The 18,216-nt window shown below is 40.6% G+C and overlaps 1 protein-coding gene across 1 annotated transcript in view; it reads right to left on the bottom strand.

Annotated features, from left to right (window-relative positions):
* Positions 1 to 17,263, bottom strand: part of HGF (hepatocyte growth factor) — a gene marked incomplete at both ends in the record, with an annotated part of 58,258 nt that extends 40,995 nt beyond the window's left edge. Inside the window, 2 exons of the mRNA XM_082498510.1 lie at positions 3,996 to 4,161; positions 17,188 to 17,263. Of these exons, the coding sequence (XP_082354636.1) occupies positions 3,996 to 4,161; positions 17,188 to 17,263 (242 nt within the window). The remainder of the gene's footprint in view (positions 1 to 3,995; positions 4,162 to 17,187) is intronic.
* Positions 17,264 to 18,216: the final 953 nt, after the last annotated feature.

The following is an 18,216-nucleotide window of genomic DNA, read 5'->3' as shown; positions in this document are numbered from 1 at the left end:
TACAGTTGACTGCCTGGATGGGGGCAACAGTTATTCCAGCAATAAAAACAAACAAACAAACAAACAAAAAAACCCAACAACAACAAAACACTGAAAAAATCTTTTTTCCCTTAATTTCTCGTTAGAACCAAATAACAAATCACTGACATGATACTATTGTCTCCAGCCCACCACAAAGTCTACATTTCTCTCACTCATCCCAAACCTTCTGAGATATTTTATTCTGACCGGAGAAGGCATTTTAGCACTACTTGATAATATCCAAAAGACACACAAGTTTCCTGTACTTCATCCATAGTGTGGCTGTGCCATATTCCTGAGCACTACGTCCCCCAACGCAAAACTCTCTGATCTTCATGTAATTCCCCTCTCGCCATACAAGTTTTTCTGTGTGAGATCTTGCTGGCTTCAGTTAAAAATATTACAAGATCCTATCCAACCTCCCCACTCTTCTCTCTTTCAAACATCCTCTTCATTATCGTTTCCATCACCAAACAGATTTTTCATCCAACTGCTCTCTCTACTCTGTTGACTCCAAATGTTTCCAACCTGCTAACCTTCATCCTTCTGCCCTTGTTCAGCCTTCTGTTCTCTCCTGGCGAGTTCTCAAATATGAACGTATCCAAGCGCCTCTAACTCCATCTTCACAAAAATATCCTTGACCTTTCCTGCCTTTCCAATTACATTCTCCTTTCCCCTCCTCCCTCCTAAAGTGGGAATGCAGAATGCACTGTTTACAAACATTTCTTTCAGTTTTTTGCCTTTCAGTTGCCTTTTGGTTTCTTTCCAGTTTGTCTTCAGCCACTTCTGCACATAAAAGTTTCTAACAATCTTTTCTTGGACTCAAATCTGGAGGGTTTTTACACTTCCAAAGTCAACATATTTAAGCAAATTCTTGGACTTTCTTCTACTGATACTGCTGATGACAACAATTTTTGTTGTTGGTATTTGTACTGAGATAGTCACTAGATTTTCTGACACTGGAATCCTGTGGTCTATACTGGAATCCCTTTCTGCGTAAATACAAAGACACTCCAGAAATTAAGCAGAAATTAAGGGTAAGACAGGCACAGCTTTGTAGGTAAGGAAGTGACAGGTCTGCAAAACTCATCTGCATAGCCAATAAATTTGGAACTATATCATCTTTTTCTTGTCCATAAGAAATGTAGTGGGAAAGCTGCAAGGATGACAGAAGGAAAACAGTGGGAATAATGGACTGCAAATGGTGGTGAAACAAAGGAATAAGAACAGCTTAGCACTGGGTTAATAAAGCTAATAGGGAAGACAGAAAATGATGCACAGGGAGTTATGAAGTCAAAAAGACAAGGTAAGCGAGTCTAAGGGATACTTTGATGGGGGATTTCAGGAATAACGTTATGAAGAAGAAATAAATCTGGATAAGGATCTTGTAACTCAGTTGGAAATAATCAAGGTCTGCGAAAGCCTGATAGCAAGGGAAAAGAGGAAAGGTCCATTCTGAGAAGAGGCATATATTATCTCCAACAAAAAGGTGTCAGAGTTAAAAAGAGCAATAATTATCAAATACTCACAATTTACTTGCAAATAATTCAGAAACTTATCATAAATAAATCAAAATTTGTCTTCATTTCCCCCCTCCCCACCGCCCCCAGGAAATAAGGAGTGTCTGACCGTTTATAGGTCTGTAGTGCCCGGAGTGCGATATTTTACCACTTTCTGGAAGAAAAGAAACCCAACCCTCTTCCTGCTGTGTACCTCGCAGGGCACAGAGCCAGGGATTGCTGCTACCAGTGCTATTGTCGCAATTATTTTACGAAGTATTTCTATTTTATTTGATCTTAATACTTAAACAAATTCAGTTTGCATCCAGAAAATAAAACATTGGTACTGTGACTGAAGTGATGGAGAACTATTGCATGGATACGGAGCATCAGAATCAAGCCATGAAAATGTGAATAAACAAAGGAAAATCCATGTCTTGCATTTCAAGTATTTAAAATGCCATTTTGTGTTAATTGTCTTCTTATTTTAGAATGCTCCCACAGCAACCAGTAAACTAATTGGTTTTAATTTAAGTTGGCAACAAATTTCACCTCGTAGTAACCATATGTTGGGATGAAGTTAAAGACTGACGCTCCTAAGAATAAAAGGGAAACATCAGTAATCACTGATTCCTTTAAAAGGGAACACATGTCAAATATGTGTTTACAGTAGCATCAAAGAGCTATGCACACTACAACAGGACTCATCCGAGGCCAAATGGGAAACCACAAGAATGTTCCCAGATACAGAAAATCCCTCTTGCTCTGATGCGCAGTGGTAGCACAGGCAAGAACTAACCACCTACACCTCTGCTGCTAGCCTTCCTCGCTAAAAAAGTGTAGGGGAAAATTGGACATTCAGAGCACGAGTAGTTAGATTTGCAATTCTTTTTCATCTTCAGTGCAAAATAGGTACATGACTGATTGTGATTGTGCTATCTGTGAGTAAGCTTCTTCAATGTTGTGTTCTCAAAGTCCTTCATGGCTCCTCTGCGTTGCTTTATTGCCTGATTGCGGCAGAGAGAATTTGCCCCTGAATTAATCCATCAAACACCGTCTCAGTAGAAAAAAAAAAAAATCACAAATGTGAAAGTTTTAAAAATTCAGGGAGATTCTACATTATTATTCATGTAAAATATAATCTATAAATATGTTAACCTACTTTTTATTTTCAGAACACAAAACATACCAGCCAGAGCAGCTACAACTAGCTTGAGACAATTTTCCTAAGCAGATGTTGGAATACAGAATTGTTTGGTTGACAACATTCAAAATTTTTTTATACTGCGAAACCTAATTTTATAATACCGCTCACTGCTGACCATCAGAACTCAAGGATCTCTTGAATACAACCTGATCCACTTGGCAATGTTATCCTTGGAAGCTCTGCCAATAGGAAAAGGAGTGGCTTGTACCATGTGAAAAATATTAGTGCCTGGAAAATGTTTTCTAACAGAAATAAGTAAGATCTGCTCATTGTTTACATATATAAATAGTCAAAGTACAAAACAATACAAACTATGTCTTGCAACACTGGAATTAAAGTCTTAAAGAAGGATTAAATTAAAGTTGAGGACCTTTTCTGCCAAGGAAGAGCTTTTGTTATCACATTTGGTCTAGCTTTCATGTGGAGTGATTGTGAAAACTTTTACGTTTCAAGATCAGGCTCACATTAGCTCGGTACTCACCAGTACAGAAGCCATCCATTCTCTCCAAGATTTTCCTGCATTCATGTCCTTTCATTTATTGCTAATAGTCTAGACTAAAAGAGGCCAAGGGGATAATTTAAGTCTAATACATGGGAAAAATAATACTGATTTGTTCCAAAAAATAATAGAGAATATGTAGACTGCAGACAAGCAATCAGCTGCACGATGTGTTTCTAAGAGACAGCAGATGCTGAAGAATAGCTATCCTATACTTGTAACGATTGTGCAGCCCAGAAGGTTTGATTCCATTGTATCAGATTCGTAGCACTTGCCAGTGAACTTCAGCAGTGCATGTATCTGTGCTCCATGTGTGAGGTTCCCATTGATTTCAGTGGGAGTAATGTGCAAAGAATGAAGACAGAATATGGTCTGAAGTGGTGCTGAAATACTGCAGCTGTGATGTGTGACAATAACCATTTTATAAGAGACATAAAAATCTCAGAAATGTTCACTGAACACTATAGTGCAGCACAAGTCATCCATATCTTAACAGGAGTACGTTTCTTTCAGCTATGTTGTGGAAAAGATTACAGATTGGACAAGCTACGAAGACAGAACAGCTCAGATAAAGCTTCAGAAAAGACTGACAGTCTCTGGACAGGTAGAGCAAGATCATGGAAAACAAAAAGCACAATCTTTAGGTTGTCTTCAGTGTAAGCTACCGCTGATGACAATTATAGACAGACCTTTGGTCAAAGGGTGTTATATAGGTTCCATTAAGAAAAAAAAAACCAAAACAATAAAATAATAGAGCTATATAACTTACTTGCAGGTGAATGAAAGGCCTTTGTTCCTGCTGCATCTCTTGGCACATTGCTCAGTGGTATTTAACAGCTTGGTTTTTACTTCCAGTGTTTTGTTTACTTTAATGAGCATCAACTCTCCTGTTTTTTTGAAGTCATGAAGAGGATTTCTCCTTTTTCCTTTACCCTCTACGAAAGAAGCAAAGAAGGGAAAAAAAAGTAAATACCAATGTAAAGAAGAGTGCTGAGATTAAAGATGGCATTAGATATGAATAACATTTATTAGGAATTATAGGAACACTGGTACCTAAAGCATAGAGAAATTCACAAAAATAAAGCACAAGCAGATACTTGAGAGGAATTGATTGTTTTAGATGGTGATTCTTAGAAGCAAGAATGGTAGAAATTATAGCAAAATTAATTTCAAATAAAGATTTGCATAATGCTAGAAAAGGGTAAGAGGAACGTTTTTCACCCTTTGTAAATTTTTTTCAGAACCACCAAAATATGCCTGATAATAATAATGTGAGATCTTATAAATATTTCCATGAAAAACTCAAGTGAAAAAGATGAACAAAGGACTCTTTTGGATGGACAGAGTGTAGTTACTATCAGAAGGAAAAGGACATAAATATTATGGAGAAACATGATCTGAATGTGATAAACTGTTCTTAAACCAACAAACTTTTCATCACAAATTGTGAAAAGAACTGGAGCCTGGAAGTGACATGAAGTAATCGTTTGTCCTCCCTCGGCTCCTGTGAAGACTCAGTGAGAGTGTTGTGTCCAGTTTAGGTGTGACTGAATTAGAGGTGTTCGTCTACAGAGAAGAAGATGAGGGGTGGCAGAGGCCATAGCATGGGAATAGTCTGCACTTTTGCAAAGATTTCTGAAAAAAAAAAAAAAAAAAAAAAAGAACACGCTGATCTGGTTTCCATGTCTCTGTTCAAAGGCCCAGCAGAAGGGGTATAAAATGGAGCAGGGAAGATAGGCTAGAGATGTTTGGCTGAAGTGCAAGAGGAAAAGTCCCTGATTCTTGCAAGAAAAGCCCACAATTTTCCCAATCCATATGTATATTATTTTTTTTTTCCATAGAAACCAATCTGTCAGTGTAGGCTGTTCCATCATCAGTGAAGGCAGATGAGTACCTCTGGAGAGTGATTCTCGCTGTTCTGACAGATGAGTAACATAGGGAGGACAAATTGCCTTTTGGATCTTTCTCCTATTTCATTCAAAGATCCCAGATGATATTTTTGGATTAGATGGCTAATGGTAAGTTTAGGTGAATGAATCCCTCCTTAATTTACAAAATAGGTAATGGTATTTTTCATAACTTCTTTCCATATAACTGTTTTCACTGCTGTCCTTTCATTTTTCTCTTCAGAATCTGAAACGATGATAGAACGCGAATGCTTAGCATTGATGTATTGAATTTTGCCAGAGTCTTTCAAATATATGAAACGTCAGTCTAGTGCTCGGTTATCCTGAATAAATAATTCCTCATGCAAGTGCAGAGTGCACTTAAGCCAGCAAATTTTTGCTTGGCGCATTCTGTGCAGAAGCTCAGAATAACTCTGTAAAGTGCAATAGCTGAGGCGCTGAAGGAGTTACTGCCAGCTCCGCGTATTGTAAAGCCAAAGAGAGCTTAAGGGTGTTCCCTTTGCAGAACTTCCATCCTGATCATTAAGTGAGCTCGCGTTTTCACTGCATTCAGCTAAATCACACCTCTCAGTGGTGAGTTATCCCTAAGACACCTAAAAATATACCAAAGACATTTAAATTAGATTTCATCAAGCTTCAGCCTTTAAAAAAAAAAAAAATAGAGAATCAAAGGAGTAGAATATCTCTGCTTCAACGTCCCTATAAAATAATCTTCACCCCATCCTATTCTCTTTCTTTTTGAACTGCTGAAAGTGAACTCTGCTATTCCCCTGCACCTAATAGATCACAATTTTAATTCCAACTACAAAAATTTTCAGAAAAAAAAGAATGTATTTACCTCCAAATGCATGTTATTATTATATGAAAAAGCTTTTGATGTAAAGATCAAATGTTAATACTTTTGGTGCTGTCTTAGGGAGTCATATCAGCTCTCAAGCATTTTCAGCCTTTGTGCTAGCGCAGTGCACATGCACCCAAAATGAACCATTATGTTTAGGGAAATGCTGTGAGGACACTTTTGCCTTAACTATCAGCACCCGGTTATTGGAAGCCGTTGTGTCTACACTGAAGTTGTTTTATTTTTTTGCTGTACCTGTGCTAGAGCTGAAGTGGTGCAAAAAGGATTGTATCTGCTCTTTAAGGCAACCCCAGAAAAAACAGTCTTCTATAAAGCTTTTGTGGTAAATTTCTCAATCTATTATCTTACAAGACATATTTGTTAGTTCTATGTTGTCTCGGCCAAGACTTTTATGTCAAATGGAGGTAAGAATCTGTGCAGAAATATCAAAGTATTTTCTTTCAGTTCCTGATGCTAAAATTTCCCATCTACTGATAAGTGTCATTATCTTAATTCCCAATGATAACAGCTTCTTAAACTCACCAGCTAACATGCAAGAATATGATTAAAAAAATGAAGAAATTCTGTTCTGCCTGAAAAACATGGTTCACAGTTCTGCTTTTTTTTTTTTTTTTTTCTTCTTTTCCTAACAGTTGTCCAAAGAGGATTATGGGCTTGATCTTGCATTTAGCAATTCATAACAGCCTGATTTACTTTAGCTTTCAAACAACAACATTCTATGACTTGCCTATAATCCAAAAGGCAAAGGGCCAAATGCATCTGCGGTGTGACTGTTAGAACCACCAGAATAATACAAAGCATTACTTTTACAACTCTAACAACAAAATAGATGAAAATAATTCAGCCTTTTTACTTTAAATTAGGTGTTTTTATTATGAAAATCTTAAATCAAATAGTGTCCTGGAAATGTTCTACATTAAAGTTTATCATGCAACATGCTATAAGTAATGTTCCTAATTTGTGATTGCCATTCATTTCAGTTTCCTAAACTTTGATTAATCTGGACTTCTGGTTATTTTGTGGGCCATGACCTCTGATGTTTCTTGCAGTTGAATATCATATTACTAAGGAAGTCTGATATTCCACTTAAATTTGAAAATAATAGCAGCTGATTCAAACACAAAAGAATCCAGTCAAATATGAATCAACACTTTTTTCTTCAACAGAAACAACCACTAAATAAAAATATTTCTTCGGTCAACTTAAAAAATTCCTCAAAAAGATGGGAGTGGTGTCTCTTTATATTTCCTAACATGATGGCAACCTTGGCTGAAGAGAAAAAAATAAGAGCTCAGCCAGAGCTCAAGGAAATGGGAACTACCACATTTGCTCTATGGACAAGTACTCCATAATCTCTTTTGGGATTTCCACGGTCTCCTTGCTGGAGCTCTTCCATTTTCATAAAATGCTTTAAATATTTACTGAAGAAAAAAGGTTCCTCACAGTGAAAGACATTTACCTGGGAGTTATAAGAACCCAACTTTGAGTTTCCTTGTGACCTTTTTCATATGAGATTTCTGTGTAATCTTCTCAGATATGATGCATTAACGAAGACTGCTCAAACTATAGAGCCCCTGGGGAAAAGATTTACAGCAATACCTTGTCTTGGAGTAGTTCCAGTCCATGCCAAATCAATAATCAGGGATAAGGAAAATTATTATTCCACAGCATTTGGTGAGAAAACTCACTAGGAGGTTGCAGTACCTCTATTCTAGAACCTACTTAACTACAGTTTTAATTATATTTATACAAAATAGAACCAGTAAAACAGCAAGTACTGGGAGTAATGAACAATGTAATATTCAATATCATAGAAATTAAGACAATTTCTTGATTAATAGAATCATAGAATGGTTCGGATTGGAAAGGACCTTGAAGATCATTGAGTTCCAACCCCCCTGCCATAGGCAGGGACACCTCCCACTAGACCAGGTTGCCCAAGGCCACGTCCAACCTGGCCTTGAACACCTCCAGGGATGGGGCCTCAACAACCACTGTGCCAGTGCCTTACCACCCTCAAAGTGAAAAACTTCTTCCTAATGTTCAATCTGAACCTGCCCTCTTCCAGTTTAAAGCCATTCTCCCTCGTCCTATCGCTACATGCCCTAGAAAAAAGTCCTTCCCCAGCTCTCCTGTAGGCCCCCTTTAGGTACTGGAAGGCCGCAATAAGGTCTCCCCAGCGCCTTCTCTTCTCCAGGCTGAACAGCCCCAACTCTTTCAGCCTCTCCTCCTAGGAGAGGTGCTCCAGCCCTCGGATCATCCTCGTGGTTCTCCTCTGGACACGCTCCAGCAGGTCCATGTCCTTCTTATGTTGGAGATTCCAGAGCTCGATGCAGTACCCCAGGTGGTGTCTCACAAGCATGGAGTAGAGGGGTAGAATCACCTCCTTTGACCTGCTGGCCACACTTCTGATGCAACCCAGGATACGGTTGGCCTTGCTGAGGGTGCACTCAACCCCACTGTCCATGTTGCCGACAAAGATATTGAACAGTACAGGTCCCAGTATCAACCCAGTACTGACCCCTGAGGAATGCCACTCGTCACTGCTCTCCACTTAATTAAATTAAGAAGAGAAATAGGTTTGAATGAGCAAAGGTGTTTGTATTTTAATCTTTCCCACTCTCCAGATATTTTCTAACCACTGGGCTAACAGGAAAATGGCAGCAAAGTACCTTCCTTTTTCTCTTCTGTCCCTGTGTCCCACATCAAAAAGGGCTTTGGGCTCCCATAGCACCACACCAATCAGTCCTGAAACTGAGTTGTGATTACGTTCTATATCTCAATTAAAAATTCACATCTTGCAGAAAACAATAGGCCTGATACTGAGCTATATGGTAGTCAAGAAATTCACTATAAATCCAGTTTTAGGCCATTTAGAGCTCAAATGCCTAAGCAAGTCAAGTTTCAGACTCTCAGGTCTTAGTCTGACCACAAAACGGATTTGGGTTTGCATCAGCTGTTTAGTAGTAAAACACTGATATAGCCAATATGATACCATTGTTGCGGTACCCAAAATAGCATACAGGACATCAACAGGCCTAAAGATCACCTTTGCCCATTTTAATGAAATTAAAAAACTACTTGTATTGTCTACAGCAGAATTTTGCAATGAAATTATCTGGCTTTATTTACCTCATTGGTAATCCCTTTCTCCCTCCTCTGCCAGCCCAGCTTTTTCTAACACAGATGTACATCTAGGCTTAGGAGTTACAGCCTTACAGAGTACAACTGGACCATACTGGCTCTCTCCCTGAGAAAAATCTCCGCTTTTATGGACTTGTCATAGACTCTACAAAGCTTTTATTAAACAGGACTTATGATGCACTTGGCATGTCAGCTTCCAGGGTTTCCAAGTTTCAGTCTAGTCTGTGCAACAGCTAGTGCTTTCTTAAAGAAACACATCGTGAAGTCTTGTGATAATGTGAGAAGCCTCATTCCTTTCATTTCTTTCTCATTTGGTATCCCATTTTATTATACAGAACAAACACATCAAAACTCAACACCAAGTTTCCCAAATGAGAAGAGAAATATGTTTAAATTAACAGTTTACTTTTAAATCAAGATTCTTAATGAAATCTTGATGGTTTGGTATGGAGTTTTAGTTCCTTATTCTGTTTGTTTACATTTGCAGAACTTCAGCATTTTACTAAGTAATTATTTGTTTTGTTGTGCTAAACTTTCAACTGTCTGGAGTAATGAACTGTTTTTTTTTCTATTAGTATAGTTACTGATGTATGTAAGTTGGATACAGGTCTTCATACCATGGACGGAAAAAAAACTTTTATAATTTTCAATGTCAAAAAAAAAAAAAAAAGTGGACAGTCACATAACAGCTGTTTCTCAGATGTCAGAGATAAACTAAATCTTTGGGGGAAAAAAAAAACATCAAGAAAATGAAAATATCTAAATTCCTTAGGCTGGAAGATACAGTCAGAGAATGGCAGGAATCAACTGCCGTCCTTCCAAATAGTGCAATGAAATGCAAAATAAGATGGCACTGAGGACAAAACCTGAAAGAAGGAAATTGTCCACACTCTGTGTAGGAAGCTCAGAGAAGCTGAAAATTCAAAATATATTCCAGTAAAGAAAAATGATCATATAAAGTGACACAATTATTTCAGAAATATAGAAGAGATGTAGCCCCTTTAATATCAATTGGTATTTTAAATGTTTAATGTTTTGCATCATGTTTATTATGAAACGAAGTCACTTGACCTTGAGCAGTTAACAGATGGACTAATTAGAGATTGAATTATTTGTGTTATAAGTGATAACCAGGTCAGAATGTCAAAATGAGATTAGCTATTAACTTAATTTTGCAAACAATCATCACTGCAAACCAAAGTAAACTGGATTTCCCCAATGGGCTAGAAAAAAAAAAAATAATAATAATATGAGAGCGGAATTTCATGTGATTTAAAACTTAGGGGAAGAAACTAATCAGAAATCTACCCTTGTATGAAAGACCAAAAAAAAAAAAAAAGAAAAGAAAAAAATCCCAACCCTAAACACATCTGAAATAAATACAAGAAAGCACAGTTCAACACAATAAATGTAGCAAACATTTTATCAGGGAACACAGGGAACATCACACTCAACAAAAATTGCATGGTAACACCCAAGCAAAGATATTCATAAGTATATATCTGAATGGAAAGAAAAGAAACGAGCAAATGTTAGATCTCAATAAAATGTACAAAGCAAAAATCTGCAAAACCATTGGTTATCACAGTGTCAGAAAACATTTTCATAATAGGTATCAAAGCTGAATGCTCATCTCAGTATAGATAGTGATGATTTAATACAAAAATAAAAAATAAAGTATGCTTAATTATATGCACAAAACTGCATTTGGTAAAGCTTGTCTATGAAGAAAAATCAATGAGTAATATTTGAAATAAAGCAACAGTTCTCAGCACACTGAGGTTGAAGAGCAGTATGTAAATGCAGTGAGGTGTTTAATTTGTCTACAAAACATGGTTCAAGGGAAACTTTTAATTAAATTCAGCGATGTATTTCCAATACAATGCTTTTCAAAGGACATAAAACATCAAGGGTAAATTGCATATTGGTGCAAGCCCCAGTATGACAGCGTAAATATACTGGCTTCATTAAGAACGAAAAAAACAAAACTTGACCAGATGGTGAAAGTAGATGTTACTAAATGGTTTCAGACACCACGTGCTTAAGTTAACAGTATGGTCACAGTAATAAAAGAAAAGATGTTAAAGGTGAATGTTGATACTAAAATCATTAACAGAGTCATCAAAGTATTGTTATTGATGAGAATAGTTAGGAAGCACTTTTTAAACAAATACATTCAAGGCAGTTTTATCTCTTAAAGCAAGTCCTAACAGAGTCACTTTGACAAAAAGAATTAATGCTCAGCACGTTTAACTTACTTTCATTTACTTTGACTTCTCCTTATGCCTGTTTCAGTATCAGAAATGTCCAGATTCCTGGCTAGAATGCAAAAAAGTGAACACCTTTTCCAAATGACTTCTCATTTGGAAAAAAAAAAAAAAAAAAAAAAAAAAGAAAGTAAGAAAGAAAGGAAGACCAACATAATGAGAAACTGAAACAATTCTGAAATGTGCCCAGGAAAAGAACTTTGTAGGTTGAACAGACTTAGATGCCGGCTTAAGTTTAATCCGGTTATTTATGTAAGTCAATAATTTGGCGTGAAAGAAGTTTACCAACCATACCCATCAAAACTGCAGTCAGCTGCGGAGATGGAAAGTCACCAAAATAAAACCAGCTGTGCAAGGAGGCATCTCTAGCTTGTCACAATTAAACAGTTTCTCAGAAAGGTATCTGAGGTATCTGGAGGATGATGTGATTATTTTAACGTCTGAAATTTATTTTCTTGGCAAAAGAGCCATTATGGAAAAAAAATCTACAATTTTTAGAAAGTTTGAAATATAGATATATAATGTAGAGATAATTTTTTCCTTATTTTTACATTGGCTTTCAGTCTAGTTGTTGAGCAGATTCAGGAAATGCAAAGATATATCTTTTTGGTTTTCATCGCATATTACCTCTCACACACACACCCCCTGCACACTTACCCCTTATTAGCAGCTACAAAGATTGCCATGTTACTTGGAACCCATCTTCATGTTTATGCTAAGTCCTGCCTCTGTAACCCCCTCCAATAGTCAGCGAGAAAGCTCAAGAAGCTAAGGTTAATGCTAACAACTGATAGTACATTCTAAAATTGGATGGTAGAGGCAAAAGGACAGCTCTTTTTCTTCCAAGAAAAGGTTATCTGCTCAGCAGGATGCTGGGACCCATTGGCAGAAACAAATGTTCTGCAGTTTATACTCTGACTTGCTGTATCTAACCTCTGGCTAAATTACTGAGAGGGTTTTCCCTTGTAAGATTTGTCGTCTTATGCATTTTGCACAAGAATTAAAACCCCACCATTTCACATTGCATTCCATAACCTTTACAAGCATTTGGTGTCTCCTCCGAAGCACCCAGCACGTTGTGCGCTTCTTTTGCGATGGGGTCTCAGCTGCCGCTGAGGACACTGGGACATGGAGTGGGGGCTAAAAAGAAAAGCACAGGCAGGCAGGGCAGGGATTTGGGCAAAACAAAGAGTGACGGACTGCTGAGGGCAGCAAAACAGCCCCTGTGAGGAGTGATGAGAGCCTCGCTGCATGTTGTATACATAAAACCAGCGCTGCCGGCCAAGGCCAGGACTTGTAGGAAGAGCTGGAGCTGAGGGGAGATGGAGGGAGCAGCCAGTCCCCAGCTGGGCCAGCAGCACCGAGGACTGCCAGGCATGGCTGGGCTCATCAGACAGCACATGGGTGGAGGCCCACAAGCCATTGAAAACTCCTGCAGTTCGGTTTTGCCAACACATCTGACTAATCTGGGGCATATTTCCAGCTCTGCTTCGCCGCAGCACTGCTTTACGTGTAGGTACTAACCACATGTGGTTACAGCTCTACTGTCCTCTAAGGGCATTGCCAAAAAAACCTACAGAAAAAAGATGGGCTAACAGCAAGGATGTCCTCAGCTCTTCCTAGTTCTTTGTACTTGCCATACTTCCCCTCTGCAAGGTACAAACATTGCTCGCATCATGCCAATTCTTCTCCTAGTCATGCTGCCCAACCAAGCACGGAGACCGATCCTTTCTCACCTCCCCGATCAGTTCTTTCTCACCTCCATGATCAATCCTTTCTCACCTCCCTGCCGCCTCGTGGCCTCTGCCCTTCAACCCCCCACCTCAACGCCGATGGGGAGAAAGTGACATTCCAACACTCATCCAGTACAATAACTGCACAACATTCAGGGCAACTGTTCTCTCCACATAAAGTTTTTACCCATCAAGAGGCCCAGTTATCCTGTTCTTAAATCTTCTTGGAAAAGTTCGAAATGCTTAAGTGGCAAACTAATGTTCAGCGTAAAGATCCAAAGGGGAGATATTATGCTCTCTGAGGGAGACTGCACATTTCCCTTCCAAGCCTGGCCTCAGTTGAAGTATTACAATAATGACAGATGAGCTCCTCCAATAAGAGGCTTTCCTTTCCTTGACTTCAGTGCACAATTTTCCAGAGTTTTATGCAACATTTTAATCTCATGTCTTTCAACTCTATATTCTTCTGCTATGTTGCTTATGAAAATGGCATTAATAGAAACAGAAAATCTGTTAAGCAGGGTAAGTGCTGTATTACATGTGAGAGCAAAACAAGCAGCCCCTGGCACTGAGCACCAAAAGGATTCCATTAAACAGAAGGAATACAGTCTTCCAACTGGCAGAGTATCATTTCGCTTTGTTGACAGTATATAGTATAATGATTATCTACAGCTGGGATGGGGAAGTATAAATCACGTTAAATTTTTAAAATATACTTAGCTATGCAGACCACAGGAATACACAACATTCATAAATCGATTATGGCTATGGGATTTTATTTTATTTTTTTCTAAGCAATAGTTATTTATAGGAACTAAGTGCAACTCCCACATCTTCATTAGCAACTGCTTCAGATCATCCAAACTACAGAAAGTGCTGAGAAATTTGAATAAACACACTTGGCTAACAATCTTTTCACAGAAAAAAATATCTTTAATTTAAACAAATCTTTAACATTCACTCTTTTGCAATATGCCAGTCTACTTTTTGCTTTGATTAAAAAATCATTTTAGTTTCACTAGATTAACATTATTAAGGAGATACTACCTAAGAACACTGAATAATAAGAATATCTGAATAAGGAAGAAAATTCCCTGATAAAGTTATTAGCTACAGATTAATTTCTTTGTGCAAGTGAGGGAGACTTACAGAATATTTATAATGACTAGGGTAGTAGTTTATAGGAACCTTGCACATTTATCTTTCACCAATCACAGTCTTATCTTCTATATTAAAAAGAACCTCAGAAACTGATAGTGTGGACAGCTTGCTGACATGAAAATTTCTCAGTGTTTTCTTCACCCTCCGTTTTCTTTCCCCATTAATATAACCCAACATGTATTTGTCAGCAAACCCGGCAACACAGGACTTTGTTTTCGCACAGAACTTAGGACATAAGATTCCAAACCTAAAAGATCCATTCACAGAAGAAGTAACACTCATCATTAGGTACATTTAAAATCAGCTTTGACAGAACTGTAATCAAAAAAGTATGGACATGCATTATCAAAAGACTTCTTTTTTCCTATTTTTAAATTCTGTTTTCATCACTTAGCTTATTTTTCATATATATAAGAATAATAAATATATAGGAAAATATTAATCTTTCTTAAAAAATCCCAGTAAAGAGTTCAGCATCCTGTACAAAGATACCATGTACGTTTAGAAAGAAATCAAAGTATTTTCAGAAAAGTATGGCACAACTTCCCCTTGCCTACATTGTAAAAATCCAGACGCTATTGTTGAAGATCATAGATTTTTAAAAAGCAAGGTAGGCACAATGGCAGCGTGTGGTAAGAGTCCTCTTGCTTGCCCATAAGGCAAACAATAGGTTTGATTAATATTAAGGCGGGTGGGGGAGGAAAGTTAAGAAAGGGAGGGTTGCCAAGAAACTGTCACTATGAAAGTTGGCCAGAAAACAAGTTCTACTCTGTGAAAAATTCTGAAGTTTTAGAAATCTTATTTTCCTCCACATCGAGATGAACCATCCACTCCTAAACTGGAGGGCCCATTGGTTAGAGCACAACCCTCATCGTCAGCCTACTGATAGCACAGTACTGAGGCTGTCTCTCGATCTCTCCTGTTGGAACATTAGATAGATTAGTCATTGAGCTTGGTAAACTACAGACCAGCGCTAAAAGCCTACAGCCAGGCAGAACACAGACTTTCTCTCATTCAAGAAAAGCATCCCGACTCTCAAGAGAGTAAGCATGACCTAGCTGCTTATGAACTGGGCTATAGACCAGTTTCTGTATCTTTGGCCCACGGAATGAAGTTGGGAGGGTTTTATTCAGCTTTTTTTTTTTTCAAACTAGCCCATCAGTTGATGGGTTTCTGTCACAGGTGAGGGTTTCTCAGCAGCAGGTTGTTCACAGCTATTGTGAACATCTCCCACTGCAAATTTCTCTTTCGTTTGATTTGGGGGAATCAAGTCGAAGAAAGTTTCTGTTTAAAAGGAATTATTTTCATGAAAAGTTTTGCTGGGTCAGCATTTTCCAGTAAAAAAAAAAAAAAAAAAGACATTTCCTCAGAAAATTCCTAACCAGCTCTAGTCATCACTTTTCAGAGAGGTCACATGTCCATAAAATGGAAATTGCAATGTACATGGAAAAGGAGTTCAGAAAAGTGTAGTAGCATAATACTTGTATCTCTGTGTCACCTGCTAAGAATGCCCACGAAAACAAAATCATCATCAGACTGAGCACAGAAGCTCTGGTGATATGTTCAGCATCCTACAGAACCACACTCTTACTGTAGGGGAAAAATGACAGGTTTTACTGCACGTGACGCTGCCAGTCTTTTTTTGACTTGCCATCTCAGATCACAAAACATTCCACTTTTAAATTCTATTTCAAAATATTTTATTTTTTTTTTAACTAGTAAATGCAGTTGTGTCTTGGAAGCCATCACCATCACTTGCCATATCCATCGCCTCATGCCCCCAGACTTCTGTCTGGGACACAGCCGCTGCCCGTGCCTGCCCTCGCTCTGCCCGCTCCTGGCAGATCCTTTCCCTGAATTGTGGCTGTCTTTTGTTTCTGTCTGTCCAAAGGTCTGACCCTAACAATGTTGGCGGAAGGAAGGAAGGAAAGGTTTGTAGAAACCTTGGCAAACTTTTTTTTCCTTGAACGTCTCCCCAGAGGGCCAATAGAAACACAGAGTAAACTCTTCAGATATCCAGTCCAAGGGGGACACTTCAGGAAAGAAATTCAGCTAAAGAGCTTCCAGCACTTGATTGCTTATTGTTTGTTCCTTCCACCCCCCCCGCCCCCCCCCCCCCCCCGGCCTCCCGGATTTCATCGGGAACGTCTAATGAAATTACAAGTATTTCAGTCTGGAAATAGCAGGCTCATGCCGCTGAACTTCAGCAAGGATATTCCCTTTCAGCAACGCACTATCCCGTGGTTTGGGTATTCTTTGTCAACTTCTGTTACTTAACGTTTATTCTACCGCTGGGAAATTCAGGACACATGTTTCCTCGTGTCCTGATAACGCCCGGGAGGCACCTATGGGCAACGCTGACATTTCCTTCTCCCGCTACCAGCTCCTCCAGGGCCGCCCGTCCCGGGCGCCCCCCGAGCGCCTCTTCACCGGGGGAGGAGGCGGCGGGAAGCAGCGAAACACCAAAACCTGCCGCGTCTCTCCCCAAAGCGCTGGTCGCCAACACCAACCCCAAGCGGGCAGAGCCCGGCTTGTCCCGCTCCGCACCGCACCGCACCGCACCGCACCGCACCGCTCCGCACCGCTCCGCACCGCTCCGCACCGCAGCCCTCCCCGGGCGCGGCTGGCGCTGGGCGGGCACCGGCGCACCTGAACCCCCGCCCGGGCACCGGCTGCGGGGCGCGGTGCCTGCCCCGCCGGGCAGGTAGGGGATGTCGGGGCGCTGGAGGTGGCGGAGGTGTCCCCACCTGTGGGGGGGGGTGTGGGTGGGTGACCCCGGTGCACCGCCCCCAGCACCCACCCTGGCCACGGCGGAGAGAGGGAGAGGGAAAATGATGGAGCTGTTGAGGTGGAGGGGGGGGTCACCAGCGTAAGGGATAGAAAAACTAACCTGCCGCAGGGATGGTGGTGGGAAGCAGCAGCAGCTGATGGAGCAGCAAGGCTGGCAGGAGTTGGGTGGCCCACATGGTGCTGGCGGCCCCCCCGGCGGCTGGCGGGGAGGAGAAGAGGAGATGGCTCCTCGGAAGGACCCTGTGCACAGCCGGTCACTAGAGGAGGCAGAGTGAGCCGAGCTGCTTTTTATTGCGATGATCTAAGTTTGTTGTGTGATTAACTGGAAAGATCTGGGTCCCAACTCCCTCTTACGGTAAGAAACTGTTTAACAACATCCCCTCTCTGCCTCCTCTCCTCCCCTCCCCAGGAGCTGCCTCCCCTCCCGCCCCGCAGCCAGCCCCGGAGAGGGCTCCCACCGCCGCATCCCTCCCTCCATCCTCCCTCCCTCTTTTCTCCCTCCCTCCCTCAGGGGCTCAGGAGGAGCAGCCGGGCCGGGACCCCCAGCTCTTGCCCCGGGGCCCGTGTCTGCTGCTTCGAAGCCCCACGGAGCCTCCCCCCAGCTCCTCCTGGCCCCACAGCCCCCTTTGCCCTCCCACCTGCAGCCACAACAAACCATTCGTTCCCTGCAGACATTTTCCTTCACAACCTCACCCTTTCTCCACCTGCCCCTTGGCCCCATCCCCAGGTAGCACCCTCCTCCGTTAGCCCCCACCCCATGGCCAGGGACAAAGCAAGGCCATTTTCCCAGTAGGAAACATCTTTCCTCCAACCTGCCCGTGGCTGCCCCTGGCCACCAGCCTGGCCTTTCTATCACCCTCTTTGGCCAGCTGACAAATGCCACTTCCCCAAAATTGTGGCAACTCTGGGGAATCTAAAGGTCGAATATCAGCTGGCTGGCGTCGCTCCATGGAGACATGCCTCAGACCGAAGGGAGGCCTGACCTTCCTTCTGTCACAGGCAAAGTACTTGTGATTCTTCTGTTGCACTTCATTTTAACCTCATGGAAGCAATGGCACTGGGTTTTGTTTAAAGTCATGAGAACGGCCTTCATGACACGCGAGTGTTCCAAAAATAAACACTTCAGGAA

This window comes from Vanellus vanellus, assembly GCF_965231255.1.
Source record: "Vanellus vanellus genome assembly, chromosome: 1".
Classification (NCBI taxonomy): Eukaryota; Metazoa; Chordata; class Aves; order Charadriiformes; family Charadriidae; genus Vanellus; species Vanellus vanellus.
The sequence above is the reverse complement of the archived record's forward strand: the minus strand, read 5'-3'. Positions and strand labels throughout refer to the sequence as shown.